The sequence below is a fragment of the Erythrolamprus reginae genome, chromosome 2 (assembly GCF_031021105.1).
Source record: "Erythrolamprus reginae isolate rEryReg1 chromosome 2, rEryReg1.hap1, whole genome shotgun sequence".
NCBI classification, from domain to species: Eukaryota; Metazoa; Chordata; class Lepidosauria; order Squamata; family Dipsadidae; genus Erythrolamprus; species Erythrolamprus reginae.
In genome coordinates, this window is record NC_091951.1 from 272,530,533 (window position 1) to 272,557,138 (window position 26,606).

At 42.0% G+C, this 26,606-nt stretch overlaps 2 protein-coding genes across 3 annotated transcripts in view; both read left to right on the forward strand.

Moving 5' to 3' along the window:
- The window catches only part of TJP2 (tight junction protein 2), a 119,818-nt gene extending 100,288 nt beyond the window's left edge, over nt 1-19,530 (forward strand). For both annotated transcript variants that reach the window (XM_070742639.1, XM_070742638.1), the window contains 13 exons: nt 806-956; nt 2,257-2,365; nt 3,539-3,749; nt 4,736-4,923; nt 6,483-6,578; nt 8,084-8,163; nt 8,289-8,499; nt 10,800-10,900; nt 14,823-15,035; nt 15,341-15,451; nt 16,688-17,017; nt 17,440-17,525; nt 18,706-19,530. In XM_070742639.1, the coding sequence (XP_070598740.1) occupies nt 806-956; nt 2,257-2,365; nt 3,539-3,749; nt 4,736-4,923; nt 6,483-6,578; nt 8,084-8,163; nt 8,289-8,499; nt 10,800-10,900; nt 14,823-15,035; nt 15,341-15,451; nt 16,688-17,017; nt 17,440-17,525; nt 18,706-18,871 (2,053 nt within the window). In that variant the 3' untranslated portion in view covers nt 18,872-19,530. The remainder of the gene's footprint in view (nt 1-805; nt 957-2,256; nt 2,366-3,538; nt 3,750-4,735; nt 4,924-6,482; nt 6,579-8,083; nt 8,164-8,288; nt 8,500-10,799; nt 10,901-14,822; nt 15,036-15,340; nt 15,452-16,687; nt 17,018-17,439; nt 17,526-18,705) is intronic.
- A 1,728-nt stretch (nt 19,531-21,258) lies between these two features.
- ENTREP1 (endosomal transmembrane epsin interactor 1) overlaps nt 21,259-26,606 on the forward strand; it is a 38,007-nt gene continuing 32,659 nt past the window's right edge. Inside the window, exon 1 of the mRNA XM_070742640.1 lies at nt 21,259-22,194. Coding sequence (XP_070598741.1) covers nt 21,802-22,194 — 393 coding nt within the window. The 5' untranslated portion in view covers nt 21,259-21,801. The remainder of the gene's footprint in view (nt 22,195-26,606) is intronic.

Consider the following 26,606-nt stretch of genomic DNA (forward strand, 5'->3'; position numbering starts at 1 on the left):
TGCTCTCTAATGGAGAGGGTGGCATTGTTATTCCATCTTCAGGTCTTGGCTGCACCTTGTGGGTCTTTTTGATTCCACAAGTAATGTGTAGTTGGTCTACCTGAAGAGAACAGCTTCTTCTTTGCTATGTTGAAGAATTGGATTATTAGCTGCTCTCAGTTAGTGTGGATGTTAGTTTTCTGTCCATCTATAGTTTCCTCACACATTTCATATCCCCTCTCATTAGGGCTAATGTAGTAGTAGCATTTCATCAATTCTAGAGTCTCTTATCTCACCCTTAGTTTGTTCCAGTAGCCCACTTGTCAGATTGTTCTGGCTTCCAACATCTGATGCAGACTTTGTTAATCTGGGTGATGTTTTAATCAACACGACTCTTTACATGTCACTAATAGCCCAGGGAGGTGAAGCCTTAAGGCTTTGGCCAAGAACCTCTATTGGTAATGTAAGTACCAGCTGGGAGTTGAACCCCAGTCTACTGTGTAAAAGGCAGCATTCTAACCACTATACTTTCCATTGGCTTGTGAATTCTGGGAGTTGAAACCCATATTAATTAATTAATTCATTCATTTATTTATTTATTTATTTATTTATTTATTAGATTTGTATGCCGCCCCTCTCCGCAGACTCAGGGCGGCTAACAACAGTAAAAAGACAATGTAAACAAATCTAATATTAAAAGTAATTTTAAAAACCACAATATCTTAAACTTGCTAAGGTTGAGAAACATTGCTATGGAAATTATGTACAGTATAGCCTATTATATTTTAAACTGAAATGAATAACGCTCATTATTTTCTCTTTTAAGTCCCGATACAAAAATGGTGCAGTTCAGGAAAGCAGATAGTGTGGGTCTCCGTTTGGCTGGTGGGAATGATGTAGGAATATTTGTTGCTGGAATTCAAGAAGGGACCTCTGCAGAACAGGAAGGTCTACAGGAGGGAGATCAAATTCTCAAGGTTTGCACGCCTAATTATTTTCTGTTTAGAATACATTATTATAAGGAACTAAACTGAAAAAAAAAAATATCCCTGATATTTATAATTATGAAAACAGTTCTAAAATTGACTTTTAGGAAATCTGTTTAGTGGTATGGTTGAGAGAAATATTTATTTTATTTCTTCTTTCAATTTTTATGAAAGAAAAAGGAATCCCCTTGTCACAAAAATTCCCTTGCCTTTCTGTTCTCTCTCTTATAATTAACAGATTATAATCTGCTGATTAATGTCAGTACAGTGACACCTCGTCTTACAAATGTCTCGTCATACAAACTTTTCGAGATACAAACCCGGGGTTTAAGATTTTTTTGCCTCTTCTTACCTTACTTATTTTCACCTTACAAACCCACCGCTGCCGCTGGGATGCCCCGCCTGCAGACTTCCGTTGCCAGCGAAGCTCCTGTTTTTGAGCTGCTGGCTCCCCTCCATGGGAAACCCCACCTCCGGACTTCTGTGTTTTTGTGATGCTGCAGGGAAATCCGAGCAGAGGAATCCCAGCAGCGCAAAAACGGGAGCTTTGCTGGCAACAGAAGTCCGTAGGTGGGGTTTCCCAGCAAGGGGAGCCTCAGTGAAATTGCAGCATCACAAAAACACAGAGGTCCAGAGGTGGGGTTTCGAGGACTTGGTGTTTTTGCGATGCTGCGATTTCACTTATGCTCCCTTCGCTGGGAAACCCCACCTCCGGAAGCACTCGTTTTTGCGATGCTGGGATTCCCCTGCAGCATCACAATAACACAGAAGTCTGGAGGTGGGGTTTCCCATGGAGGGGAGCCTCAGGGGAATCCCAGCAGCGCAAAAACTGGCAAAAGAGGTGAATTTTGGGCTTGCACGCATTAATTGCTTTTCCATTGATTCTTATGGGAAACATTGTTTCATCTTACAAAATTTTCACCTTAAGAACCTTGTCCCGGAACCAATTAAGTTTGTAAAACAAGGTATCACTGTGTTTCTGAATAGCCTGGCTTAAATGTAAGACTTTGTTTTTAAGGAAAGCATTGTGAATAACATTGATTGTGATTTCCAATAGTATAATGGAATATGTGAAACACTTAGATAAATTTCAAATTTTTCTGTAGGCTTTTTCAATTTTGTGCCTTGCAGATGTAATTCTCATAACAGTAAATTGATACACTTGGTTACTGAAAGCTGCAGTAATTTAAAACATAAACCACTAAAAAGTATCCTATGGTTACCTAAAATTGCAGTATACAAAAAAACCCTGAAATAAATACTAAAGCTGAGTTTGGTTCCTTTGTACCAGGTAAACAGTCAAGACTTTAGAGGTATTATTCGAGAAGATGCTGTTCTGTACCTATTAGAAATTCCTAAAGGTGATATTGTGACAATTTTGGCTCAGAGCAAATATGATGGTACGTATGAATATGAAATTTGTAAAAGAATAGTGTGTTTCTGACATGCTGCTTTAATATATTGTTACATCTTTTGTTCTGTTTATATCTACTGATGTTTATTGTATTCTTAGAAATATTCCTTACAATAATGTAGATTTTCTGATAAACATCTAAGTTTTTAAGAGAGATAAGTATATCACTGATTCCTTATTAATTTGCAAGGTGGTTAAAAGTATTATTTACCTTGGTGCTAAAAATAGATATCTCCAATTTTTGAAATGACAAAAATGTCCAGTGATCAAAAACATTTCATTATTTCACAGACAAAAGTTAGTAAAACCAACTTTTTTGTTTACACAATTGCTATCATAAATGTATAGGAAACATAACAACAACAACAACAACAACAGAATTGGAAGGGACCTTGGAGGTCTTCTAGTCCAACCCCCTGCTTAGGCAGCAAACTCTACACTACTTCAGACAATTTTTTTCCTCATTTTCTTAAAAACTTTCATTGTTGGAGCATTCACAACTTCTGGAGGCAATCTGTTCCACTGATTAATTGTTCTATCAGGAAATTTCTCCTTAGTTCTAAGTTACTTCTTTCCTTGTTTAATTTTCACCCATTTCTTCGTGTTCTACTCTCAGGTGCTTTGGAGAATAGTTTGACTTCCTCTTCCTTGTAGCAACCCCTGAGATATTGGAACACTGCTATTGTTCCTGTAACCATTCTTCATATGTTTTAGCCTCCAGTCCCCTAATTATCTTTGTTGCTCTTCTCTGTACTTTTTCTAGAGTCTCAACATCCTTTCTGCATCAGGGTGACAAAAACTGAATACAGTATTCCAAGTGTGGCCTTACCAAGGCATTATAAAGTGGTATTAACACTTTGTGTGATCTTGATTCTATCCCTCTGTTAATACAGTGTAGAACTGTGTTGGCTTTTTTTGGCAGCTGCTGCACATTGTTGGCTAATATATTTGATTCCTTTTAAAATATGAGCCACTGGTGGAAGGATATAGCATGTTGAAATTCAGAAATTGATTTCTGTGTAATATATGTTAAAAATGGTGTCCTGTGTGAAAAATGGTATCTTTTCTTCTATATCTATGGCTTTTAGGTGTTTATTTGATGGAAGCAATTAATAATTAAGGTCTTTCTCGTGTCTCTTCTCTCCTCCACCCTCCCCAGTTTATAGAGACATAATGGCTTGTGGTAGAGGGGATTCTTTCTTCATAAGGACCCACTTTGAATGTGAAAAAGAAACTCCACATAGCTTGGCTTTTACCAGGGGTGATGTCTTCCGAGTGGTTGATACACTGTATGATGGGAAGCTGGGCCATTGGTTGGCAGTGAGAATTGACAGTGAATTAGAGAAAGGGTTGATTCCGAATAAAAGCAGGTATGTTACTCTTCTGTAAATTTAACATGGGATATTTTTACCTTTTATTCTGTATACAAAATTATGTTATCTTATGTTATCAAGTTGATAGTTGTTCTTAGTGATCGTACAGATAAATATTTTCCAGGGTGATTGTCCTTCAAACCTGGCCCTTCAAGTCTCTCAGAGGTGCATTCATTGTTGCTCAAGGATCTGGGTCTTTACATAACATGCCCAAAATATGATAATCTGACCTGGAAATTTATTCCTTGAATGATAACCCTGGATTGATTTGTTCTATGAATGTTTGTTTTCTTGGGTAATCGTAGTATTCTCAGGAACCTTATGCAGCATTAATTATTAAAAGCATCAATACTTTTAATCCTGCTTCTCTGAAGTCCAAATTTCTCATCCATGGACTTTGAGAGGAAAAATAAAGACTCTAGTTTTTGTAGCCTCAGACTGGTCATTGGATCAGAATAACTTGTCCAATGCTTTCATTGCTACCTCTGCACTGTATTTATTGATCATCCCACTGAAATCTGATTTAAATCAGGCTCGATGTACAAATCCACCAGGGGCAAAGAATAATTTTAGCCCTGTCCCAAGAAGGGCACACCTTTATCTGTTCCTATTCAAATGAATTGAGTAGATAGAGTAATGTAATAGAGGAACCAGGAAATTTCCTGTGGATTCTTATGAGAAGGCCTCAGCTTAAGTGATTGGCATTACAGCCATCAGCACATACATGAAGATTCACTTTCTATGGTCCTACGACTATGTTAAGGATTAAATATTTAAGTCTTTTAAAATAAGAGTCTTTCTTAAAACTTGGAGATTAGTTGCATTTGATCTTATGTTGAAATCATAGGTTCTTAGACACTGAACATTGGGATAGAATATTGCTGAAGGGTGATGTTTTAGCCTAATGGGTGCTGTATAAACCTTATCTTTGTGTATTCCCATTGTTGGCTTTTGAAACATGGACCAAACGCTCTCCCTTTCAGGGCTGAACAGTTGGCCAGCGTTCAGAATGCCCAGAGAGAGGGTTCCAGTGATAGGGCTGACTTCTGGAGGATGCGTGGCCAGCGGTCAGGAATGAAAAAGAACATGAAGAAAAGCCGAGAAGATCTAACAGCCATCGCATCTGTCGGCACAAAATTTCCAGCTTATGAGAGAGTTATTCTCAGAGAAGGTGAGTGAGGGACAGCATTGAAGAATTGAGAAGTGGTATCCTTATTTATAAAAGATAGATACTTTCTTTGGAGAGGGGGAGATGTAAAAATATATATATACAATTCTTCAGTTTTATCTCTAAACTACGGGTAGGCAACTATGGCAACTTTATGACCTGTGGACTTCAACTTCCAGAATTCCTGAGCCAGCCATGGGCACTGAAGAAATTACCCTACCAGAAGTTTTGACTCTTAGATGTATTTATTTATTTATTTATTATCTATCTATCTATCTATCTGTCTGTCTGTCTATCTATCTATCTATCTATCTATCTATCTATCTATCTATCTATCTATCTATCTATCTATCTATCTATCTATCTATCTATCTATCTATCTGATTTGTATACCACCCCTCTCCATAGACTCAGGGCAGCTAATAACAATAATAAAACAGCATATGACAAATCTAATATTTAAAATAGCTAAAAACCCTTATTAAAACCCAAACATACACACAAACATACCATGCATAAATTGTATAGGCCTGGGGGGAAGGAAGATCTCAATTCCCCCATGCCTGACAACAGAGGTGGGTTTTAAGGAGCTTACGAAAGGCTATACTTTATATGGGAAAATATAACTTACTTGATGGCTCTTAGACATTGGAGAAAATGCCCACTTTTACCTCAGGGGTGTCAAACTCACGGCCCATAAGAACATAAGAAGAGCCATGCTGAATCAGGCCAAAGCCCATTGAGTCCAGCATTCTGTGTCACACAGTGGCCCACCAATTGTACATGGGGATCTTGAGCAGAAAGAGAAGGCAAGACCCTCCCTTTCCTCTGACCCCCAACAAATGGTACCCAAGGGAATCCTGCCTGCCTCAACCAACATAGAGGCAGCACATGGACATCCGTTTCAATAACCACCGATACACTTGGCATCCATGAATCTGTCAGGCCAGATTCATCATGCATTGGCCACACCCTCCCCCAGGGTTTAGCGAAGAGAGGGAAGTCATGATACGTCACATGACAACAATGTGACACTGCGAGTTTGACACCCCATCTCATCCCTTCTTATAACAAAAATGATACAATTTTTGAATCCGTAATATCTCAAATGTTGAAACCAAGCTTACAAATTGTTTGCTTTTTAATTACTAGCTAATTTCTTTTTAAATCCTGTAAGAAGCTAGTCTTAATGACTGTAAACTTTCCTTTGTAAAGAGGAAATTACAAGTAGGTTTCCAATTTACAGACAACAGATATTTAGCCAACTATGTTTCCCTGCTGAAATTAGTTTCACCAAGGCAATGGAAGAAGGCAATTCTACTTTCCTCTCCTGCCGCTCTATACTATGAAAATTGTTTCAATAGTTTTGGGAAATCCTGTAGAACAATGGATGGGTATGTAATGAATAGTAAGTTGAAAAAGAGAAAGATAAAGCTTTGTCATGTGAGCAGAATTAATTGATGCAGCGTTGGATTTTCCCCTCTAATGACAGTAAGCCATAAATGGTTAGCTTTTCACTTTCATCCTATAATAAACTACATATACATGTATTTTCTTTGCAGCTGGTTTTAGGAGGCCAGTGGTGGTATTTGGTCCTATTGCAGACATCGCAATGGAGAAGTTGCATAAAGAGTTGCCAGAACTATATCAGCCTGCCAGTGAGTGACTTCATGCTTGTTATTAATTGAACAAAAATAATACATCAGATAATTATAAAGTGATGAATGAAACAGATTAATAACAAAAAAAATGTATTAGACTATCTCCCCCCAAATACTTTAAGAATTTACAATTTGGAAGAATTTCTTGGAACTATGAGATTGGTAAGAAATAGACTGGGAAGTTAAAAATGTAAGAAGGGAATGCCCAACTGCTTTTTGGCTATCTTGACAGACCCATCCCAAGGAAACTGCATTAGTCTGTCCAGGAGTACCGTATTTTTTGCACTATAAGACGCTCCTGACACACCCAGCTTTCAGGGAATAAAACAAAGGGGGAAAATTTTCCTCAGAAATTTCCCTCTCTGCAGCAAACAGCCTGGTCAGTTTCAGCACAATGTGATTTAGATTGGCCTCCTGAAATACCGCCGATCAGCTGATCCAGGCTGCAGGGGTCGCTGCTGCCAATTGCCACTACCGTGTACCCCACTTTTAGCCTCCACACACCCCATTTTTGGTCTCCGCACATTCCATTTTCAGCCTCAACGCATCCTCTCACCACCATTGCTGTTTGAAGCAATAGGCAGTGTCAATCCCCCGCCGTCTAGAATGGGCCAAATATGGGGCGCATAGAGGCCAAAAATGGGGCATGTGGAGGCGGCAATAAGCGGCAGCAATGGGAGGTCTGCTGATCAGCGGTATCCTGGGAGGCTGATCTAACCGCCAATTAGCTGTTTGTGGTAAATCAGGCTGTGCTGAAGCTGACCAGACTGTTTGCTGCAAAGATACAAATTGCAGGGATGCGGAGGCCAAAGGGTGATAGATGAGCGGGGCTTCAGCAACATTTGCTCCAAGATGCACAGACATTTCACTTTTTTGTGGGGTGGAGTGCATCTTGTAGTGCAAAAAATATGGTAAGTCAACAGCTGAACTTGAACAAAGGTTAAGCAGCTTTTTCTTTTTAATGGCTCATTACCTCTTAACATTGAAAAGCCCTAATGAATGATCTTTTGGATAGAAAGCCATTACAGTGGAGACCCAACTTTTTATTTTCTTCCTGGTTTTTCCCACAAGTTACTCAGCCAGCTTTCATTCTCAAGGTATGGTTAGTACTCACAGTCTCCTGGTTTCTAGTCTGGTGCCTTAACCATTAGACTAAACTCGATTTCAATAGAGTGGTAAAAAGGAATTCATAAACTTGTCAAACTAAGGAATTTACTTTTGGGCACATGGGCATGTAACCTCTGGCACACATTTTATTGCTGAAGTGATACTAATTAAGACATTCCTGATCTAAAACTATTAAGTGCTCTGAAAATTGATAATAATAATTAATAATAATTTATTAGATTTTTATAGCGCCCCTCTCCGATATTACAACTTTGAACAAAAATATGTATTACTTTTAGATTTTTCCATTAAGGCACCAAGTTGAAAACTCCTGTTAATGTGATCTCCTTAGACAAATTTTAAACATATGATAAACTGGCATATTATCCTTGCAGAAACGGAACCAAAAGATGCAGGTTCAGAGAAGTCAGCCGGTGTGGTACGTTTGAACACTGTGAGACAAATTATTGAGCAGGTATATTTTTCCTTTTCTATACCTTTCATTAGAATAACAGTAAAGTAGATCATATTAAAAAATATTGATGTATTTTCTTCCCTTTCCTGCAAGCATAAACTTAATATTGCTGTTTTCTTGTACAGGACAAGCATGCTTTGTTAGATGTGACTCCCAAAGCTGTGGATCTGTTAAACTACACTCAGTGGTTCCCAATTGTAGTGTTTTTCAACCCAGACAGCAAACAAGGCGTGAAAGTTATGAGGCAAAGGCTAATTCCCACATCCAACAAAAGTGCGCGGAAGCTTTATGATCAGGCAAATAAGTTGAAGAAGACAGGTTTCCATCTTTTTACAGGTGCATAAAACCATTACATGTTTTCTGTGAAAGCATCTGAGTAAAGGTTATGTTATTGCCGTACAGGAGATGTCATAGCGTAGTCAACAATTAAACTCCAAGTCCTATTGAACACACAAGTTTGGGGTAGATAATATTTCTGTTGGGAATTAGGACAAAAAGCAATATTTTTATACATATTAGGTAATTTTAAGTTTTGGAAAAAATATTCCAATTATATAGGAAAAGCAAAAATACTCTAATTAGAGGAAGGCTTAAGTAGTGGAATAAACTAATCAGAGTGTCAAATTCCAGCTTTCTGCAATATTCCTAGCATTTGCCAGAAAGCTTGGTTCAAATACTGTATTTTTCAGAGTATAAGATGCTCTGAAGTATAAGACACTCCTAGCTTTGGGGGAGGAAAACAAGAAAGAAATCTGCCTCTACATCCCAGCAATTTGCCTCCTTACAGCAAACAGTACAAATGATATACACTATTTGCTGTGTATTTCTGTGCATGTGTGCCTGACCCATAGAAATAGCAAAGAATTGGAGAAATGTACATTATGGAAATATATTAATGCCAGAAAGTTTTCTTAAATGTAGTCATACTAATTCCTCCCAGTTATTTAAATAGATCTACTCCAAACCCTAAAGTCAGGGTTTAACTCAGCTGCATTATCTAAATACTACAACAGGATATAGTACATGCAGCTAATAGTTTCAGGTTGCAGGGGTTGCCATTGCCTATTCCTGCCTGCAGCCTGAAACAACTGATGGTTGGGAGGCCGACAATCACTTGCTTGTGCAAATCAGACTGTGCACTGTTTGCTGCAAGGAGGCAAATTGCTGGGAGGCAGAGGTTAAAGGATGATGGTGCATGGGTGTATAAGAAAGGTGCCCCCAAATTTTCACCCTCTTTGGGGGGGGGAGTGTGTCTTATACTCTGAAAAATATGGTAGCTTAAATGTAAATCTATGAGTTACAGTATTAAATGCATTAATAGATGTATTCTGATTATACATACACAAAATATTGTTTGTTTTTCTAAGCTGTCATTTTGTAGAGAAGCGAGAAGCGGAGGAAGAGCTGGATGCTGGTGGTGGCGGAGGAAGGCGAATGCGGCCCGGAGGCTGGGAGGGGGGCGGAATATGGGAGGATGAGGGAGGCAGCCTCCACGCTTTCCTTTCGGAGGAGGAGCTAAGTGGCAGAGAAAGGGATCAATGTAAAAGCGCCGCTGGGCTGGGAACGTCTTTGGCCACTTAACTCCTCCACCGAAAGAAAAGCGTGGACGCTGCCTCCCTCCTCCTCCCGTATTCCGCCTCCCTCCCAGCCTCTAGGCCGCCGCTCGGCTGTCATTTTGTAGAGAAGCGAGAAGCGGAGGAGGAGCTGGATGCTGGTGGTGGCGGAGGAAGGCGAATGCGGCCCGGAGGCTGGGAGGCGGAATACGGGAGGAGGCGGGAGGCAGCCTCGACGGTTTCCTTTCGGAGGAGCTAATTGGCCAAAGACGTTCCCAGCCCAGCGGCGCTGTTACATTGATCCCTTTCGCTGGCCACTTAGCTCCTCCGAAAGGAAAGCATGGAGGCTGCCTCTCTCCTCCTCCCGTATTCCGCCTCCCTCCCAGCCTCTGGGCCGCATTCGCCTTCCTCCGCCACCACCAGCATCCAGCTCCTCCTCCTCTTCTCGCTTCTCTACAAAATGACAGCCGAGCGGCTTCTCAGCAGCCTCCCAGAAGTTCAGGTTTGGCGTTCGGCGTTCGGGAGGTCACTGAGAAGCCCCCCGGGCTGTTTTAAAAGGTGACAGCCGGGCGGCAGCGGTTTTTTGCGGGGGTTTTTTGTTCTTGCACGGATTAATTGACTTTACATTGTTTCCTATGGGAAACAATGTTTCGTCTTACGAACCTTTCGTGTTACGAACCTCCCCCTGGAACCAATTAGGTTCGTAAGACGAGATATGACTGTATTTCATTCAGATGTAGGATGTGTTATTTGAGTGTCCCCTTTATTTTTTTTGAGCAGTATATTTATTTCAGATATGACATAATATGTTTCTTAAGTAGGAACAAAGCAAACAGGAAGTATGGTATAATAATTAAATATTGTCCATTCCTGATAACCAATATGGAATACTGTACTATTGTTTTACTCTGCTTTTGCATATTAAGCATCCTCTCACAGACTTCTAGTAACTAGTGAGGTAGTTAGCAGATGGAAAAAAAGTCATGATCTTGTATTGTTGAAAACCCATTAAAGTAAGATAATGAAATGTTTGGCAGGAATGGTTTGCTAATCCAACAATTCATTGTTTAAACATTTCTGCAGCTTTCATTGATCTAAATTCAGCCAATGATGCTTGGTATGGCACCCTTAAAGATGTTATTCAGCAACAACAAAATGAAGCAGTGTGGGTTTCAGAAGGAAAGGTATGTGCTCACATATTTTGGGTTTATGCATGCATGTCCACCTAGAACAGGGATCAACAGCCTGTATGAGAGGAAAGGAATTCTATATACAGAGGAATTTCTTCTTTATCTAGAGAGAGAAGTCTCCCCTTGTTCAAAGTTAAGGTTCTTCAATTTAATGTAATAGACATTGCGCCATTTAATTGTTGACGTATTAAAAACAATCTGACTAAGGTTTGGTAGTTAAAAACTTGGCATTCTGATACTAATGGGCACTAAGGCGGTCCTGGAACCATATTCATGGATCTTTTGCAGTATATTCATAGGTCAATATAGGATTGCTAAATTTCACTGACTTTTTTGTGAAATTTCACTGTTTTGTGATTGAAAATGCTGAAAATAAAAACGGGGATTACAGTGTTCCCTCGATTTTCGCGGGGGTTGCGTTCCAAGACCGCCCGCGAAAATCGAATTTGCGTGAAATAGTGGTGCGTAAGTAAAAACACCATTTTTGGCTATGGACAGCCAAAAACTACCCCCACGCACCCTTTTTCAAGGCAGCGCAAGGAGCCGGGCTTGAAGTTGGGGGTGGGGAGCGACGAAAGTGCGGAGGCCGGCAAAGATTGTTTTGAATGTCGGCTGCCCCCGCCCCCCCAGCACCTCCGGCCCCTCGCCGCTACCGCCCGCCAGCCCGATCCACCCCTCTCACCTGCTTTCTTGGGACACGGGTCCTCCTGCAGCAGCGCTGGCGGCTACGGCTTCTCATCCTCCTCATTCGGCCGGTAGCCGCTCTGAGCGCTTTGAGAATGCCTGCCTCGCCCCTCTCACAGTACCTTAGCCGAGAGCGCTTTCGTCCCAGCTATAAGTGAGGGGGCTGCAGGATAGGCGGGGCAGGCGTTCTCACAGAGAGGGAGAGAGAGAGGGAGAAAGAGAGAGAGAGCAAGAGGGGGGAGAGTGGAAGGTAGAGAGAGAAAAAAATGATAGAAAAAGGGAGAAAAAAAGAGAAATGAGAAAATGATTGAAGCAGAGAATGACAGGAAAGAAAGAGAAAGAGAGAGAGAAGTGACTCTTGGTGATGACATATGACGTCATCGGGTGGGAAAAACCGTGGTATAGAAAAAAACTGCGGAGTATTTTTTAATTAATATTTTTTGAAAAACCGTGGTATAGCCGTTTCGCGAAGTTTGAACCCACGAAAATCGAGGGATCACTGTATATAGATTGTATTTACATACAAGAAAAATTGTATTTACATATATTTGATCAAATAGGAATATCTGAGAATATAAGAATACAGTGATCCCCCGCTCGTTGCGAGGGTTCCGTTCCAGGACCCCCCGCAACGAGCGGGTTTTCGCGAAGTAGCGCTGCGGAAGTAAAAACACCATCTGCGCATGCGCAGATGGTGTTTTTACTTCCCAGCAGCGAGGAGCCGAAGATTGGGGTTTCCCCGCCGCCCACGCGAACTCCTCGCTGCTGCCGTGCCCGCCGCTCGCCCGCCCTGAAAGGGAAAGCCCCCCCAAGCCGGCTCCGATCCCCCCAGGCTGGCTCCGATCCCCCAGGCCGGCTCCGATCGTTTTAAAACAGGCGCGCCGCTTCTCCGCTGACTCCTGGCAAACTTCCCCGCTTTAGGAGTCAGCGGAGAAGCGGCGCGCATGTTTTAAAACGATCGGAGCCGGCCTGGGGGGGCTTTCCAGCAACACACGAGCCCCCAACCCGGGCTCGTGGGTTGCTGGAAAGCCCCCCCAGGCCGGCTCCGATCCCCCAGGCCGTGTCTCCTTCTCCCTCCTCCTCCTCTTCTTCCCCGCTCTTCCATCCTTCGCCGCCGAGGTCGCCAGGAAGGGAGAAGAAGAGTCAATGACCGGCGCCAGCCGCCGCCTCGCCCAACGCAAAGCGCAAGAGCCCAGACCCGGAGGCAACCCGCTCGCTGTCCGCGGCGCTTCGAGTTTCTCCTCCCGGAGGTGCGCTCGGCGCTCGCTGCAGCCGAAGATCCGGGTTTCCCCTTTCCGTGGGCAGCGGACAAAGGAACCTTCCTGGGTCTTCCCCTGCTGCAGCGAGCGCTGAGCGCGCCTCCGGGAGGAGAAACTCGAAGCGCCGCGGACAGCGAGCGGGTTGCCTCCGGGCAACACGTGTTATTCGGGAAGCTAGGAGGGAGGCGAGGCGACGTTCACTCTCGCTTGACTGCAAGCCAGAAGCTTCGTCCTCCCCCGCAGATTGATGGCTGCCAATCTCTGCTCTTCCCCAACAGGAGTCTGCAACCTTGGAAACTTTTAAGACTTGTGGACTTCAACTCCCAAGGTTTCCTTACATGCTTTGCTAGCTGAGGAATTCTGGGAGTTGAAGTCCACAAGTCTTAAAGTTGCCAAGGTTGGAGTCCCGGAGGAGAAAACGTAAAATCGGCCTCCAGATCTCGCAGCTGTTCATGCTGTCAAACTTACCCGCTTCGAGTTTCTCCTCCTGGAGGCGCGCTCGGCGCTCGCTGCAGCAGGGGAAGACTCAGGGAAGGTTCCTTCGTCCACTGCCCACGGAAAGGGGAAACCCGGATCTTCGGCTGCAGCGAGCGCCGAGCGCGCCTCCGGGAGGAGAAACTCGAAGCGCCGCGGACAGCGAGCGCCAGGAAGGGAGAAGAAGAGTCAATGAACGGCGCCAGCCGCCGCCTCGCCCAACGTAAAGCGCGAGAGCCCAGACCCGGAGGCAACCCGCTCGCTGTCCGCGGCGCTTCGAGTTTCTCCTCCCGGAGGCGCGCTCGGCGCTCGCTGCAGCCGAAGATCCGGGTTTCCCCTTTCCGTGGGCAGCGGACGAAGGAACCTTCCCTGGGTCTTCCCCCGCTGCAGCGAGCGCCGAGCGCGCCTCCGGGAGGAGAAACTCGAAGCGCCACAGACAGCGAGCGGGTTGCCTCCGGGTCTGGGCTCTTGCGCTTTGCGTTGGGCGAGGCGGCGGCTGGCGCCGTTCATTGACTCTTCTTCTCCCTTCCTGGCGACCTCGGCGGCGAAGGATGGAAGAGCGGGGAAGAAGAGGAGGAGGAGGGAGAAGGAGACACGGCCTGGGGGATCGGAGCCGGCCTGGGGGGGCTTTCCAGCAACCCACGAGCCCGGGTTGGGGGCTCGTGGGTTGCTGGAAAGCCCCCCCAGGTCGGCTCCGATCTTTTAAAACAGGCGCGCCGCTTCTCCGCTGACTCCTGGCGAACTTCCCCGCTTTAGGAGTCAGGAGAAGACCCAGGGAAGCCGTCCAGCAGCTGATTTGCCCGGCTTGCCATTTACGCATGCGTGCCCATAGAAAAAAGGGCACGCATGCGCAGATGGTGTTTTGACTTCCGGGTTCAAAAATCGCAAATTACCCTGTTCGCAATGGTCGGGGACGCAATAACCGGGGGATCACTGTAGAGTTAAGATTTGTGTACTGTCATGACGATGTTGAATTGTTCAATCGTTATGGATGTATTTACGCCATAGAAGTATTTGTATACAGTATTTTAAATTTTAATAAAGATTTTAAAAAAATATAATTTAAAAAAAGGAAATGCTAAAATTTTATGGGATGCAGCAGTGTCATTGGATTTTAGCCATTTTTTAATCTTTTGATTTAGGTAATAGCAGGTTTAGGTAACCTGCATGAGGTTGTGTTGATGCCCGAAAAGTTTGCCAGCCTCGAGTATATCCTTAATAAACGGTGTATGGCTAATCTTTCTAGCATGTGACTTTGCTTAAATATTTTTATTCAATTTCCTATTGTCTTATCTGTAACAGTTGCCTAATATAAGTCCTTGACTTATGACCACAATTGAGGCCAGAATTTTGATTGTAAATCATTGTGGTCGTAAATCAAATCACCTCGATCGAATTCCATTGTAACATTGAATAGCCATTAAGTGATCAGTCACAAGTCGAGGACTGCCTGTGTTCTGACCTTCAAAAATCTTTTTACAAAATCCTCTGTTTTGCAGTTGGAAGGAATGGATGATGACATTGATGATCGCATGTCATACTTAACCGCCATGGGTGCTGACTATCTGAGCTGTGATAGTCGACTAATCAGTGATATGGAAGACACAGATGGGGAAGGTGGGGCTTATACAGATAATGAACTTGATGAGCCATACTATGAGCCAAGAGTTTCTTCTATCAGTCGGTCCTCTGAACCTGTCCAACAGGAGGAGGTAAGAGGTTTCCTTTCTTCTTTCAGAACTTTATGTTGTAAATACTGTAATGAAAGAGAAATCTGGAAAATAACTAGTGTCATTTTCAGATATTAATGTTGTCTGCGTGTAATTTCCCAGATGCAAAAACTCATGTTATTTTATTATTTATTATTTATTAGATTTGTATGCCGCCCCTCTCCGGAGACTCGGAGCGGCAGAGGGCAGTGTGCCTTTTTTACTGTTAGTTTCAAAATTGTAATTTCTCTTCACATGAAGCCAGAACTATGAATATATACATCATGGTTAGTATTACTTGTTTGTAGAGTCTAAGGAAATTTAGCCCTGAACCAAAAGCTCAGATGAGAAAAGCTGGGAGCAGGGAAATTCTGAGGGATCCCAGTCCACCTCCAGCCTTCAAGCCTGAACCTCCAAAGGTAATATGGAAAGAAATATCTCTACAGCTTATGCAAATTGTTAATGTTTCTTCATTAATTAACAAAATATAGAACTATGAAAACTAAAGGAAAAACGGGAATAATCTAAGCCACGTTTGTCCAGCCTCGGCAAATTTAAGAGTCGTAGACTTGAAGATCTCTCTCTCTCTCTCATCTATCTATCTATCTATCTATCTATCTATCTATCTATCTATCTATCTATCTATCTATCTATCTATCGGATTTCTATGCCGCCCTTCTCTGAAGACTTGGGGCGGCTTACAACATGTAAAAAACAGTAAATTACAATAAAATTAATCCAATTAAATTAAAATTATATAGCTATCTAAAATCCCTAATTGTATTAAAATCCAATCACACCCATTTGTACAATAATCATATAATCATTTGTTAGCCAGGGGCTAAGATCTAATCGGCCCAAGCCTGACGACATAAATGAGTCTTAAGACTCTTACGGAAGGCGAGGAGGGTGGAGGCAGTACGAATCTCCGGGGGGGAAGCTGATTCCAGAGGCCCTCCCCCCCCACACAGAGAAGGCTCTTCCCCTAGGTCCCGCCAAACAACATTGTCTAGTTGACAAGACCTGGAGAAGGCCGATGCTGTGCGACCTAACCGGTTGCTGGGATTCATGTGGCAGTAGGCGGTCCCATAAGTAATCTGGTCCGTAAGCAATCCTGTAAGATAATGTTACCCTTCAGCGTGTCTGACTCCTGGCAGTTCTATGGACCAGGTCTCTCCACATCCTCAATTTTACACTGTTCTGAACTTCAACTCCCAGAATTCCCTAGCCAGCAATATTAAAGTCCACAGGTCTTAAAGTTGCCAAGGTTGGACACCCCTGTTCTAAATCCAGAGCTGGGCAAAACATTTTGTAGAGTAATGATAGAGAAAATGCCCCATGCTATTGAATTGCCTGGAGGATTTAAAAACTTGCGAATTTTTGTTTTAGTTGGACTGCTAAACATAGCCCTCCAAGGATTGTTGATTCATTCACTGAGAGTGTTTTAGTTACTTATCTGATGTTTAGTTTCTAGCTTCAAATCTTGATGCCAAAGTTAAGGGACAAAAGTAGCTCTACGTTAATCATTTGTGTTTCCTTAACTAAACATAGCAGCTTTATAGGTTTATCAGTTTATTGAAATGGATCATTTCAAGACTTAATCTGTTATTCCTATGGGGGAAAAAATCCACTTTGATTTGCTTTTTTGTTTACAGGCTAAGTTGCAAAACAAAGAAGATCAGTATGATATTTGTAAGAATTACGAATTCAGAACAAACAGCCCTAATGCAATTAATATTGAAAATTTGGGAGGACCAGCAAAAGTAGCTCCTCCCCCTATATCCATGAAACCAAATATTGGCCGGCCTATATTGAAGTCTTCTCAACCAGTCATTCAACCTTCTGAAGTGGAAGAAAAAGTGGGAGAAGATGTAGCAGAGAACACACCAAAATCTGTGCTGGGGAAAGTTAAAATTTTCGAGAAAATGGATCACAAGGCCAGACTACAAAGAATGCAAGAACTGCAAGAAGCACAGAATGCTAGGGTATAAAATACTGATTCTGTTGGTCTTGTGCAAATGTTCTATTTACAATAGTAAGAAAGTGATGCAGGATCAAATTAATAAAAATATATAATTGAAACATCAGTTTGGAGATAGTGGATACTATTTTTGAAAGTTTTTTCAGAATAGTTTGGAATGGAGTGGAGTGCTAGAACTGCCAAGGAAGAAAAAGTGTAGAAAAATATTATTTATTCTAGCACATATAGTATCCATTAATTTTCATATTATGCAGAGAGCCATTTTATATCCAAACCTCCAGGTCTGGATATTTTTACATATTTTGTAAATAATCTGACAGGTCTGTAAAGTAAATGGATTGTCTTGCTCTTGGAGGGAAAATTGCTATCAAAGTATAATTTATAGTTTGAGGAAAATATGGAAATATTTTACCTGCTTTTTTAAAGGTGGAAATAGCACAAAAACACCCAGACATTTATGCTGTCCCAATGAAAACACAGAAGCCAGAACATAACCGTTCCCAGATTTCCAGGTAAAACTGAAATAATTTGCCTATTTTTTAAATACTTCTGTGGCTTTGAATATGTTTAATATTCAGATATTAAATTAAAATTTAAAAATATATTTTTTCAGAACAGAGGTCCACAAGTAAGTTGGAAATTGATAGATCTCCAGATAGTGTAGTACGGTTAATTACCTTTTTTCACACTTTTTTACTTCACTGTGAATTCTATTCAATATGCAGGCAAAATGACTGCAACTAGGATTCTTCTGGTAATCAGACTGCTATATAAATGTGTGTAGCTAATAAATATAGACGTATACCCTTGATTAAAATAATTACCGTTTCCAACTCTGTTGCCAACAAAGGAACTTGTTCCTTTTCACATTTATTTTATATTTGGAAATTTGCAGCTCAGTTTTCTTCTGTATGAATTTTATTCATAAGCCACCCTTTGTTCGCTTCACTCGTCCTCTACTAAAACACTGACCTAATTAAGTATATGCCTTCTTTCCCACTTTCTTCAGAAAAAAAAAATCCACTGTACTTTAATTGGATCTTTCCTTATTAAATTTGATTGTCAAATTATTGAGTTATTGGAGAAGGAACTCTGGCAGATTAATAGTAAATATTAAGTACTTTGGGTAGAAAATCTCATTTTTCTCTGATTTTTAAGGAATGCCATGTCCAAAAAAAAATCTGTCCTAATTCATTATAATTATGGCAACCTTGTGGAAGAAAGCTGCTGAACGTTATTGAAAGTAGCTTTTCTCTTTCCCATCTTACTATGGTTTTTTTTAAAATAAACGTCTGCAGAATGAGCCGTGAAAGAATATTGTCAGAGAGCTAAATGGATAGAGTGCATAACATGTTCACTTCGTTGCCCCTCCTGTTCAAAACAATCAAAATTAGAAGCTTTTTGTATTTTAGTTTTGCCCACATTCTCACAGTATCTATTATCCTATGCTTGCAGCTTAATTTCAAGTCAGCCTTACTAATGAGGAAGATGAAACAGCTCCCTTCAAGTATAAGATAATTTTGAAATGGCAGTGATTTGGCAGGAACTTTGTTTCAAATGGGTTGTTGATGGCCTGACAATATTAATAAAAGCAAACTTTTTTTTCTTTAATTTAAGATGGTAATGTCTATGGTCTCTGTGTTGGTCTCTGTGGTAGCTTGCTCAAAATAATTTTGCATATCTTGATTTTAGTTCCAGACCTCCCGAGCCTCAGAAGCCAGCTGTCAGATCTTACCTAGATAATACAGGAATTTACGGCAGCGATGCAGAGGAGGAAGATTATCGGAGACAGCTATCTGATCAATCCAAGCGTGGATACTACGGGCAGCCCTCTCGATACAGAGATACAGAATTATAAAATTGTTAGCAGTCAAGCCATTGTTCTGGGACACACTTGCACATCAAAAGCTCTGATTCTTTTAAACAAGTATATGTATATTTTGGGTTATTAGTGAGCTTGACAGATATCTTGCTCACTAGAGTGGCGCAGAATCGTTTAGGTATTGAAGGGACTGGATCATGGTTGCCTATTTTACAAAAGGACCAAAATATTTATAAAGTTGGTATTAATTTCTGGCATCTATACATTTTTAACTTGGAATTCTTTTCCTCACTGAAATTGCCTTTTTAATATTCTCTTAACTGTTGGGCCTAATGGAAGCTTGATGAAAACCACAATGCTTTACTGCAAGGGGAAAAAAGTGCCTTTCAAACAAAAAGTGTCTTCAGCTGTTCTCTTAACATCTGATACTTGTGTGAAGCCATGAAATTTCTACTGCTTTTAACTTTTGTATGTTTCATACCTCCCATTTTCCTGTTGGATGTTATTTTTCTACTTTAAATAGAACTGTACACTATTTTCAAATGGAATGACTGTATATATGAAACTCTTTTCTAGGCTGGCTGCCATAAGGCTAGGGAGTGCCAAGATTAAGGAAATTATGTAGAAAATAAATGAGTCTATGGGTTTTAAAACTTTACATCACTCGTGAAATAAAAAATATATTCTACAGACAATTATGATTCTATTTTTGTCTTTATATGTTTTTAAAATTGTGCCTGGAGACAAGTCATTTCATTCGCTTTAGATTGTGGCACATTGTGCCGTATTTTGCAGGACTATTATTTATTCAAAGGAGTTCTGGAAGGGGGGGGGTTAATAAATCTATCTGTACGCTCATATTCACATACAATGAAAGTAGAAAAGGCTGCACTGTTACAGTAGACATTCTTGTGGTATATACGGTACCAATCCTGTCCTTGTTCATGCAACTCACTCATTCAGGCCTGAATGTGACTTCCCTATTTCCGAATAATTTTTTGGACTATGGAGCCAACTGTGTGTCCATGTTAAAGAACTAGTATAATACAATTTAAACCTTCGACTACTAATCCACCATTCTCTTTCAAATCCTGTAGAATCTTGAATTTAAAATTTGAACTTTTATGAAACTTTGTTGAGCCCATTACTTTTTAATACCAATCACTTTGTACCTTTACAATATGTATTAGAACCATTTGAAAGAATTAACTCTTGGTGCAATGTTCAATATAGTGGCTGCAATACCTAGCCAAGATACATTTAGTTTTTTCCATATTCTTTCCAAATTTTCTAACTTGAAAATTACTGATTTTGAATAAATCCCTATTATATTTTGGTGTATAGCTATTTCACCTTTTTTGCAGTCAAGTTAAAACTAAATGCTAAATACTGCAGAGGAATTACTTTTTTTGCTCTTCTCTTGGGATACTTTAACAATATCCCAAGTCTTATGGTTAAGAAGAGCACTTAAAACAAGTAGTGGAAAATGAACCACAGGTTGAGCTCAGAAGACTCTGAATGGGTTATGGAGTAGCAAATCATTGAAATGTTTTAAATATTTTAAACCTGCCATAAGTGATGAAAAACAGAAAGCTTGATAAACAAGAGCTCCCATCCTGAGGGGAAAAAAACCTTGGGTTGTGTTTGGCAATGGTGGGACCCACGTTTTTTTTGAAGAGCCTGAGTTGTGGGGTCTGAATGAACAAATTAGGCTGTTTTTTAAGAAACTATACAAAAATGACCCACCACCACTGGAAAGTTTTAGAAATTTAGAGACATTTTAAAGTCCTTCGGCTCAGAATCTGTATGATTAATAAAGTTTCAAAGGGATAGCTTGAGAAATAAAGTTTCAGAGGGATACCCTATAAGTATGATTAATAAAATAAAGTTTCAAAGGGAAGGTATGTGAGAGTCTGAAAAAGCAAGTCAGTGTTAAAACGTATGCAGCTTAAAACAGGAGAAGCGGCCCTGCACTTGTTGCAAGCAGGTTCATTTGAACCGCAGCTAAGATGACTCGTTGTAATAAAGTGGTGGGGTTTTTTACGTAAACGCATCATTTACTAAAAAAAAAAAATTGCCAAGAGAAGGTGGCAGTAGGTGAAGGCGAGTCCGGTTTAATTCGATTAATTTTGGCAGCAAAATCTATAAACATATGAGGCAAAATCTATAAATGGGAGGCCGAAGAGTCGGGGCTCAACTGGTGAGGAGAATTCGGTCCGCCTGACTTTCCAATAGGGGGGCAAGGCTGACAACCGCTGGCCTCGCCTTGGCTAAAGAAGCCGAGCAGGCATCGGGGACCCCCACTGCAACCCAGAAGTGGGGTCCTTTATCAAGGAGGAAGTTTGACTTTTTCGCTGGGAGCCACGGGAGAAGTTTTGTGGGCCGCGCATTTCAGTGGGTGGGACCAGCCCAGCGGCAGCCTCAGTGCGGCCGGGGAGTTAAACCAGCCAGGATGAGTTCAAAAGTTTGGCAGCGAGTCGGGAGCAGTTGCGGGAGGGAGGGCTTCTCAGCGGCCGTTACTTTTGCCAGAGGAGCAGATTCAGAACGGCTGCAGGCCGTGGAGGGCGGGAGTGGGGGGGAGTCGTCTCCCCCCCCCAAAGGGAATTAAATAAGCTGTAAGGGCTTCGGAGCCTCCGGGCGGAAAGGGAGGGTCGGGCAAAGCTGGGTTCCTCCTCCCGCCCGAGCAAGACGGCGCTGGGTCCAGCAGCGGGAGGTCGGAGAATCCGCGCAAAGCGTGGGCGGGGAAGTGTGGGGGGGAAGCACCTAGGACTGCCGGCCGAGGCCTAGGGAGCGCGAGCCGAAAAGCGGGCGCCCACCAGCCGCCTGCTTTCCTCGCGCGCGAGCAGCGGGGTGAACTGCCGGCGGGCTCCGGTTGAGACGGGACCTGGGCTTGGCCAGCCGCCTCAGCCGGAGGAGGCCACCCGGGGAACCCGCTCTTGAGTTTGGCCGACTCTCCTCCCCGCTCCATGTCTCTGCCGGTGGTGCTGCCGGGCTCCTGCTGTCCCGTGGCGCGGCTCTCGGCCGTCTCTGAGGTGGTGAGACCTTGCTCGGCGGGGGCTGCTTTGGCGGCGGCCACCGCCGCCTCAAATCCGCCGCCCCTGCCGCCGCCTCGTCGACTCCGCTGGTCCAGCTCCGGTTTCCGGCAGCCCCGGCCAGCCTCCCTGTCCCCCATGGCTTCGCGTCTGAACGGGGCCTCGTCCGCCGCCGGCCAGAGCCCGCTCCCGGCCAGACCGCTGCTGTCCCTGGGGCTTCTGCAGTTGGTTTTGGGGTGCAGCATGGTGGCCCTAAGTTTTGGAGCGCTCTCCCTCAGCAAGTCTCCTCAGGTGAAGAACTCATGTCCCTTCTGGGCCGGCTCCTCGGTAAGTGGCCCCTCAGCCGGGCCCTTTTCTCGCTTGGGCGGTTGTTTTGCAGCCTAACTCCTTATCTTGGGCCACCTGCTTGGCTCTCCTTTTCCGTTCTTTCTCAGATGTTAGGCTTGGCAGCGTCCCATGTGGATCGATGCTCACACACAACCCTGCGAGGTTGGACGCTTTACAGAACGGGAGTTCTGGTTTCCCGGGAAGAGGGATCGTAATTTTAAACGAATTGGCTGAAAACTGGATTTTGAGGGAATGGGAAACTGGAAACGGCGTTGTTTATAGCCGTTGAGGTCGGGACTGCCATATATGGGCTATAAAAAAAATTAGGGCGAGGGTTGTTTTCGGAATCCCTTTGCTGTCATCCAGCTGGGTTGTGGTGTTGGATTTCTGATCGCCCAAATCTTGTAGCCCCAATTAAAGTTTTTAACTCGTGGCGTTTATTTGATGATGGCATTATATTTAGAAGGCTTACAAGAGTTTACTTAGTATGTTAATGAAATCACTGGGGAAAAAATAGGAATTGTAACGGAACATTTCCTTTCTTTATATCGAATATTTTATATTAATGATGCAAATAAAAACCATTTAATACCCTTAGGTTCTGTTCTGATGTTGTCCCTGCACTTTTGAAAAGCCTAGTTGATGTGAAAGGATAGAACCAACTCTAGCAGTGAACATCTTTACATCTGAATGTTTTATATTAATAATGTAAATAAAGAAACATTTAATATCCTTAGGTTCTGTTACGGTGTCGTCCCTGCACTTTTGAAAAGCTTGTTTGATGTGAAAGGGTAGAGCCAACTACAGTAGTGAATATCTTTACATCTGAATGTTTTATATTAATAATGTAAATAAAAAACATTTAATATCCTTAGGTTCTGTTATGGTGTTGTCCCCGCACTTTTGAAAAGCTTGGTTGATGTGAAAGGATAGAGCCAACTATAATAGCGAACAAGATTCTAGTTAATTCTGGTTTATTATTTGCCACGCCTTGTGAAATTGCTGTTTTAGCATAATTGCTTAATATAGATATGTTGCAACTATTTTCATTCTCCTATAATGTGGTGAGGTATTGTCTTATTTAATAAAAGGCTTCCTGCTTAATATGTATTTGCAAAGTCAGCTGAATGCATTCATAAAAGCAAATCTCACTTGCTATGGATTTTGCTTTCATTCATGGATTATACTCTTTTGCCTCAGTGCTGCATCCAAATCTCTCTCAAAAGATTACAGACTTTCTGAATTGCAGATACTGTCCCAACCACTGAGAGAGGAACCAAAATCTGTTAAGTGACATTTGGAATAATATGTGCAGAAGTAACCATGTCTCCTAAATTTTCAAAATTAAATTTCTACATTGGTATAATATTAATATTTGTAGCTTTATGAGATTCCTAGGTAGTTTGAATATGTCCCTTTTCCCTGATATAATTGGTGATAAATTTTCTTGTGAAAAGACTTCCAACCACAAATGCTTTGCAGGCAGTACACAGGCATTGGAGAAATCCAATTCTAATTTTAATTTAAAGATGAGTTATGTCAAAGATTTGGAGTCAATAAACTATTAATATTTGTGGGCAATAAAAATGATCTGTGTCATTGTGTCTTGAAAGTACACGATGATTAGGCAGTATTGATATGATCATAGGCTAGAACTCTTCCTTCTAAATGCATAATGAGCAATATAATTTTAAATTCCAGTTTTATGGAATTAACAAGCAACAACTTTATATATTTGTATTCTTAAGGAGTTGCAGTAAATAGGAATCTGTTTCTATAGACATAACTGGAGAGAGGAGAGTAATCAGAATATTATAATTTGCTGTGCAGATTCTTTATTTTCTCTCACTTTTCTTGCTTTGCATTTATTTTTGTTGATATCACTTTGTGAAGCAGATGTTTTTGCTGAATCTGTACTGGCAAGTCAGACCCTTTGTAAATACTGTTATGTCTCATTTGTGATGTTAACTGTCAATTGAGATCGGTCATTCTTAATATTCACAACAAACTATCTTAATAGCTGCTCGTGAATTGCCCAAATGATGCAATCTTTGTATTTGTGGAAAATGACATTTTTTAAAATTTTAAACATCTTTTCTTGACAAGGCAAATAATTGCCATATTTACATTAGCATCTGTCCATTTAAATACTTAGATTTGAAAGTAATGTAAAATTAAACTTTTAAATATTTTTCATAACTTGAATTTATTTATTATTAATTGGATTTATATGCTGCCTCTCTCTGAGGACTCAGAGAGGGACACCTTACTCTGTTCACAACAGCTTAATGGTAAATATATTTCCAGATATAGACTCATTGATAGTGTTGGGCAAACCCAACAAAGTTCGGGTTCGGCACCCGAATTTTAAAAAAAGTTCGGGATCGACACCCAAACCCAAACCTTTGCTGAACGTACAGGTTTGGTACTCTGGGAAGCGCCAGGAAGTGCCGCCGCCCAGCTGTCACCTTCCGGAACAGTCAGGGCGCTTCCTGGCACTCTCCTGAACCTGAATCCGAACCTGAACTTTTGCCGAACGTCCAGGTTCAGTGTTCAGGAGACCGCCGAGAAGCGCCCTGGCTGTTTCTGAAGGTGACAGCTGGGCGGCGGTGCTTCCCAGAACAGCCAGGGAGCTGTCGGCTGGTTGGGAGGCACAAAAGGAGGTGGGGAATCCCACAAGGGAATCCAGGGGCGGAGCTTTGACGTCACTGAGAAGTCCTTCCTGGAGTCCTTGTTTCAGCCGGCCAGGAAGGACGTCTCAGTGACATCAAAGCTCCGCCCCTGGAATCTCCTTGGGATTCCCCACCTCCTTTTTCGCCTCCCGACTGGCTGACAGCTCCCCGGCTGTTTCGGAACATGACAGCTGGGCGGCGGGGCTTCCTGGCGCTCTCCCGAACCCGAACTTTTGCAAAAATTCGGGTTTGGTATACTGACCTGCGCAAAGTTCGGTAGGAGCCCAAAATTTGCAGGTTCGGTTCGCCCAACACTACTGATTGATTTTCTAGTTTAAAAAGGTATAAAAATATGCAAATATTTGAATCAAATGTTAAACGTTGTTTAAAATCCTTCCCTGCGGGCCCACCAGTTGATATGGTTTAGCTGACAGGACCTGGAGAACAACAACTCTATGGGATCTTACAGTGGCTGGGAACTATGAGGTGGCCTCGAAGATAACCTGGCCCTGAGCCATGTAATATCATACAGGCAGTTGTCAACTTGCAAACCTTTGTTTAATGACTGTTTAAAGTTACAGCGGCACTGAAAAATACTGACTTGTAACCATTGCAACATTCCTATGGTCATAAGTATCAAAATTTAGAAACTTGGCAACTGGCATATATTTATGATGGCTGCAATGTGCTGGGGTAATGTGATCACCTTTTGTAACCTTCAGGCAAACAAAGTCTAAGGGGCAGCCAGATTCATTTAACTGTTACTACCTTAACAACTGCAGTGATTCACTTAACAACTTTAGTAAGAAAGGTTGTAAAATGGGAAAAACTGTTTAAATAACTGTCTTGCTTATCAGTGGAAATTTTTGACTCAATTGTGGTCATACGTCGAGGACCACCTTTATGGTGAAAAAAGCTTCATAACAGGTAGAGGGGATGTAGGGTCAGATAGTTGGTTTAGCATGGTTTGAAAATAATTCAGAAGAGTCTTTGTAGCAGCACAGTGTGATTTTTTTTCCAGGTTTCCTGATGAAACTGAAAAAAGATGCTGCCGCTTTAAGAGTTGCATTAAAAACACTGGTCAACTGAACCACAACATTTTTTCTTGGTCTCTGGGTCCTGCCTCTAGATAGAAGCTATTGGTGTGACCCTGTAGGTACAGGCTGTGAGATGTCAGCAGGGGGTGGGGCAGTAGCAAAAAAAGATTTCTAATTGCTAATACTGGGAAAGAAAGAAATACAGTATCAGTATTGACCAAATGAAAATATACAGGAAGCAACTCAAATTAGCTGGTGTCATTCTTTCTAATTTCTGCTTTTGGCCAGCATAGTATTTCTCTCCAACTCACCCCAGGTAGCAAGATATTTTCAGTCAGCATCTGTTCTTGGAGAACAGATCATAGATTACTTGCTGTAACTCCAGCATTTCCCAGAATATGTAGTCCATAGGTTCAAAACTGCTGAATGGCCTTTGATTTCTACTAGAAAACCCTTTACAGGAAGTCCTTGACTTACCACCATTGCTTAGCAAACCAAAGTTACAACAGACCTACCACCGTACTGCTATAACCTTGGACTCAAAGTTATGATGCTCATCCCTTCCCCTTGGAAAGTAAAGAAGGGATCTGCAATAAATCTTCATGTCAAGATTGAAAGGTCCCTTGGCTGTGTGTTTCTCACAGATAAACATAGGACATCTGGGCAGATAGATATGATGTTTAATTTCCTATTAAAGCTAACT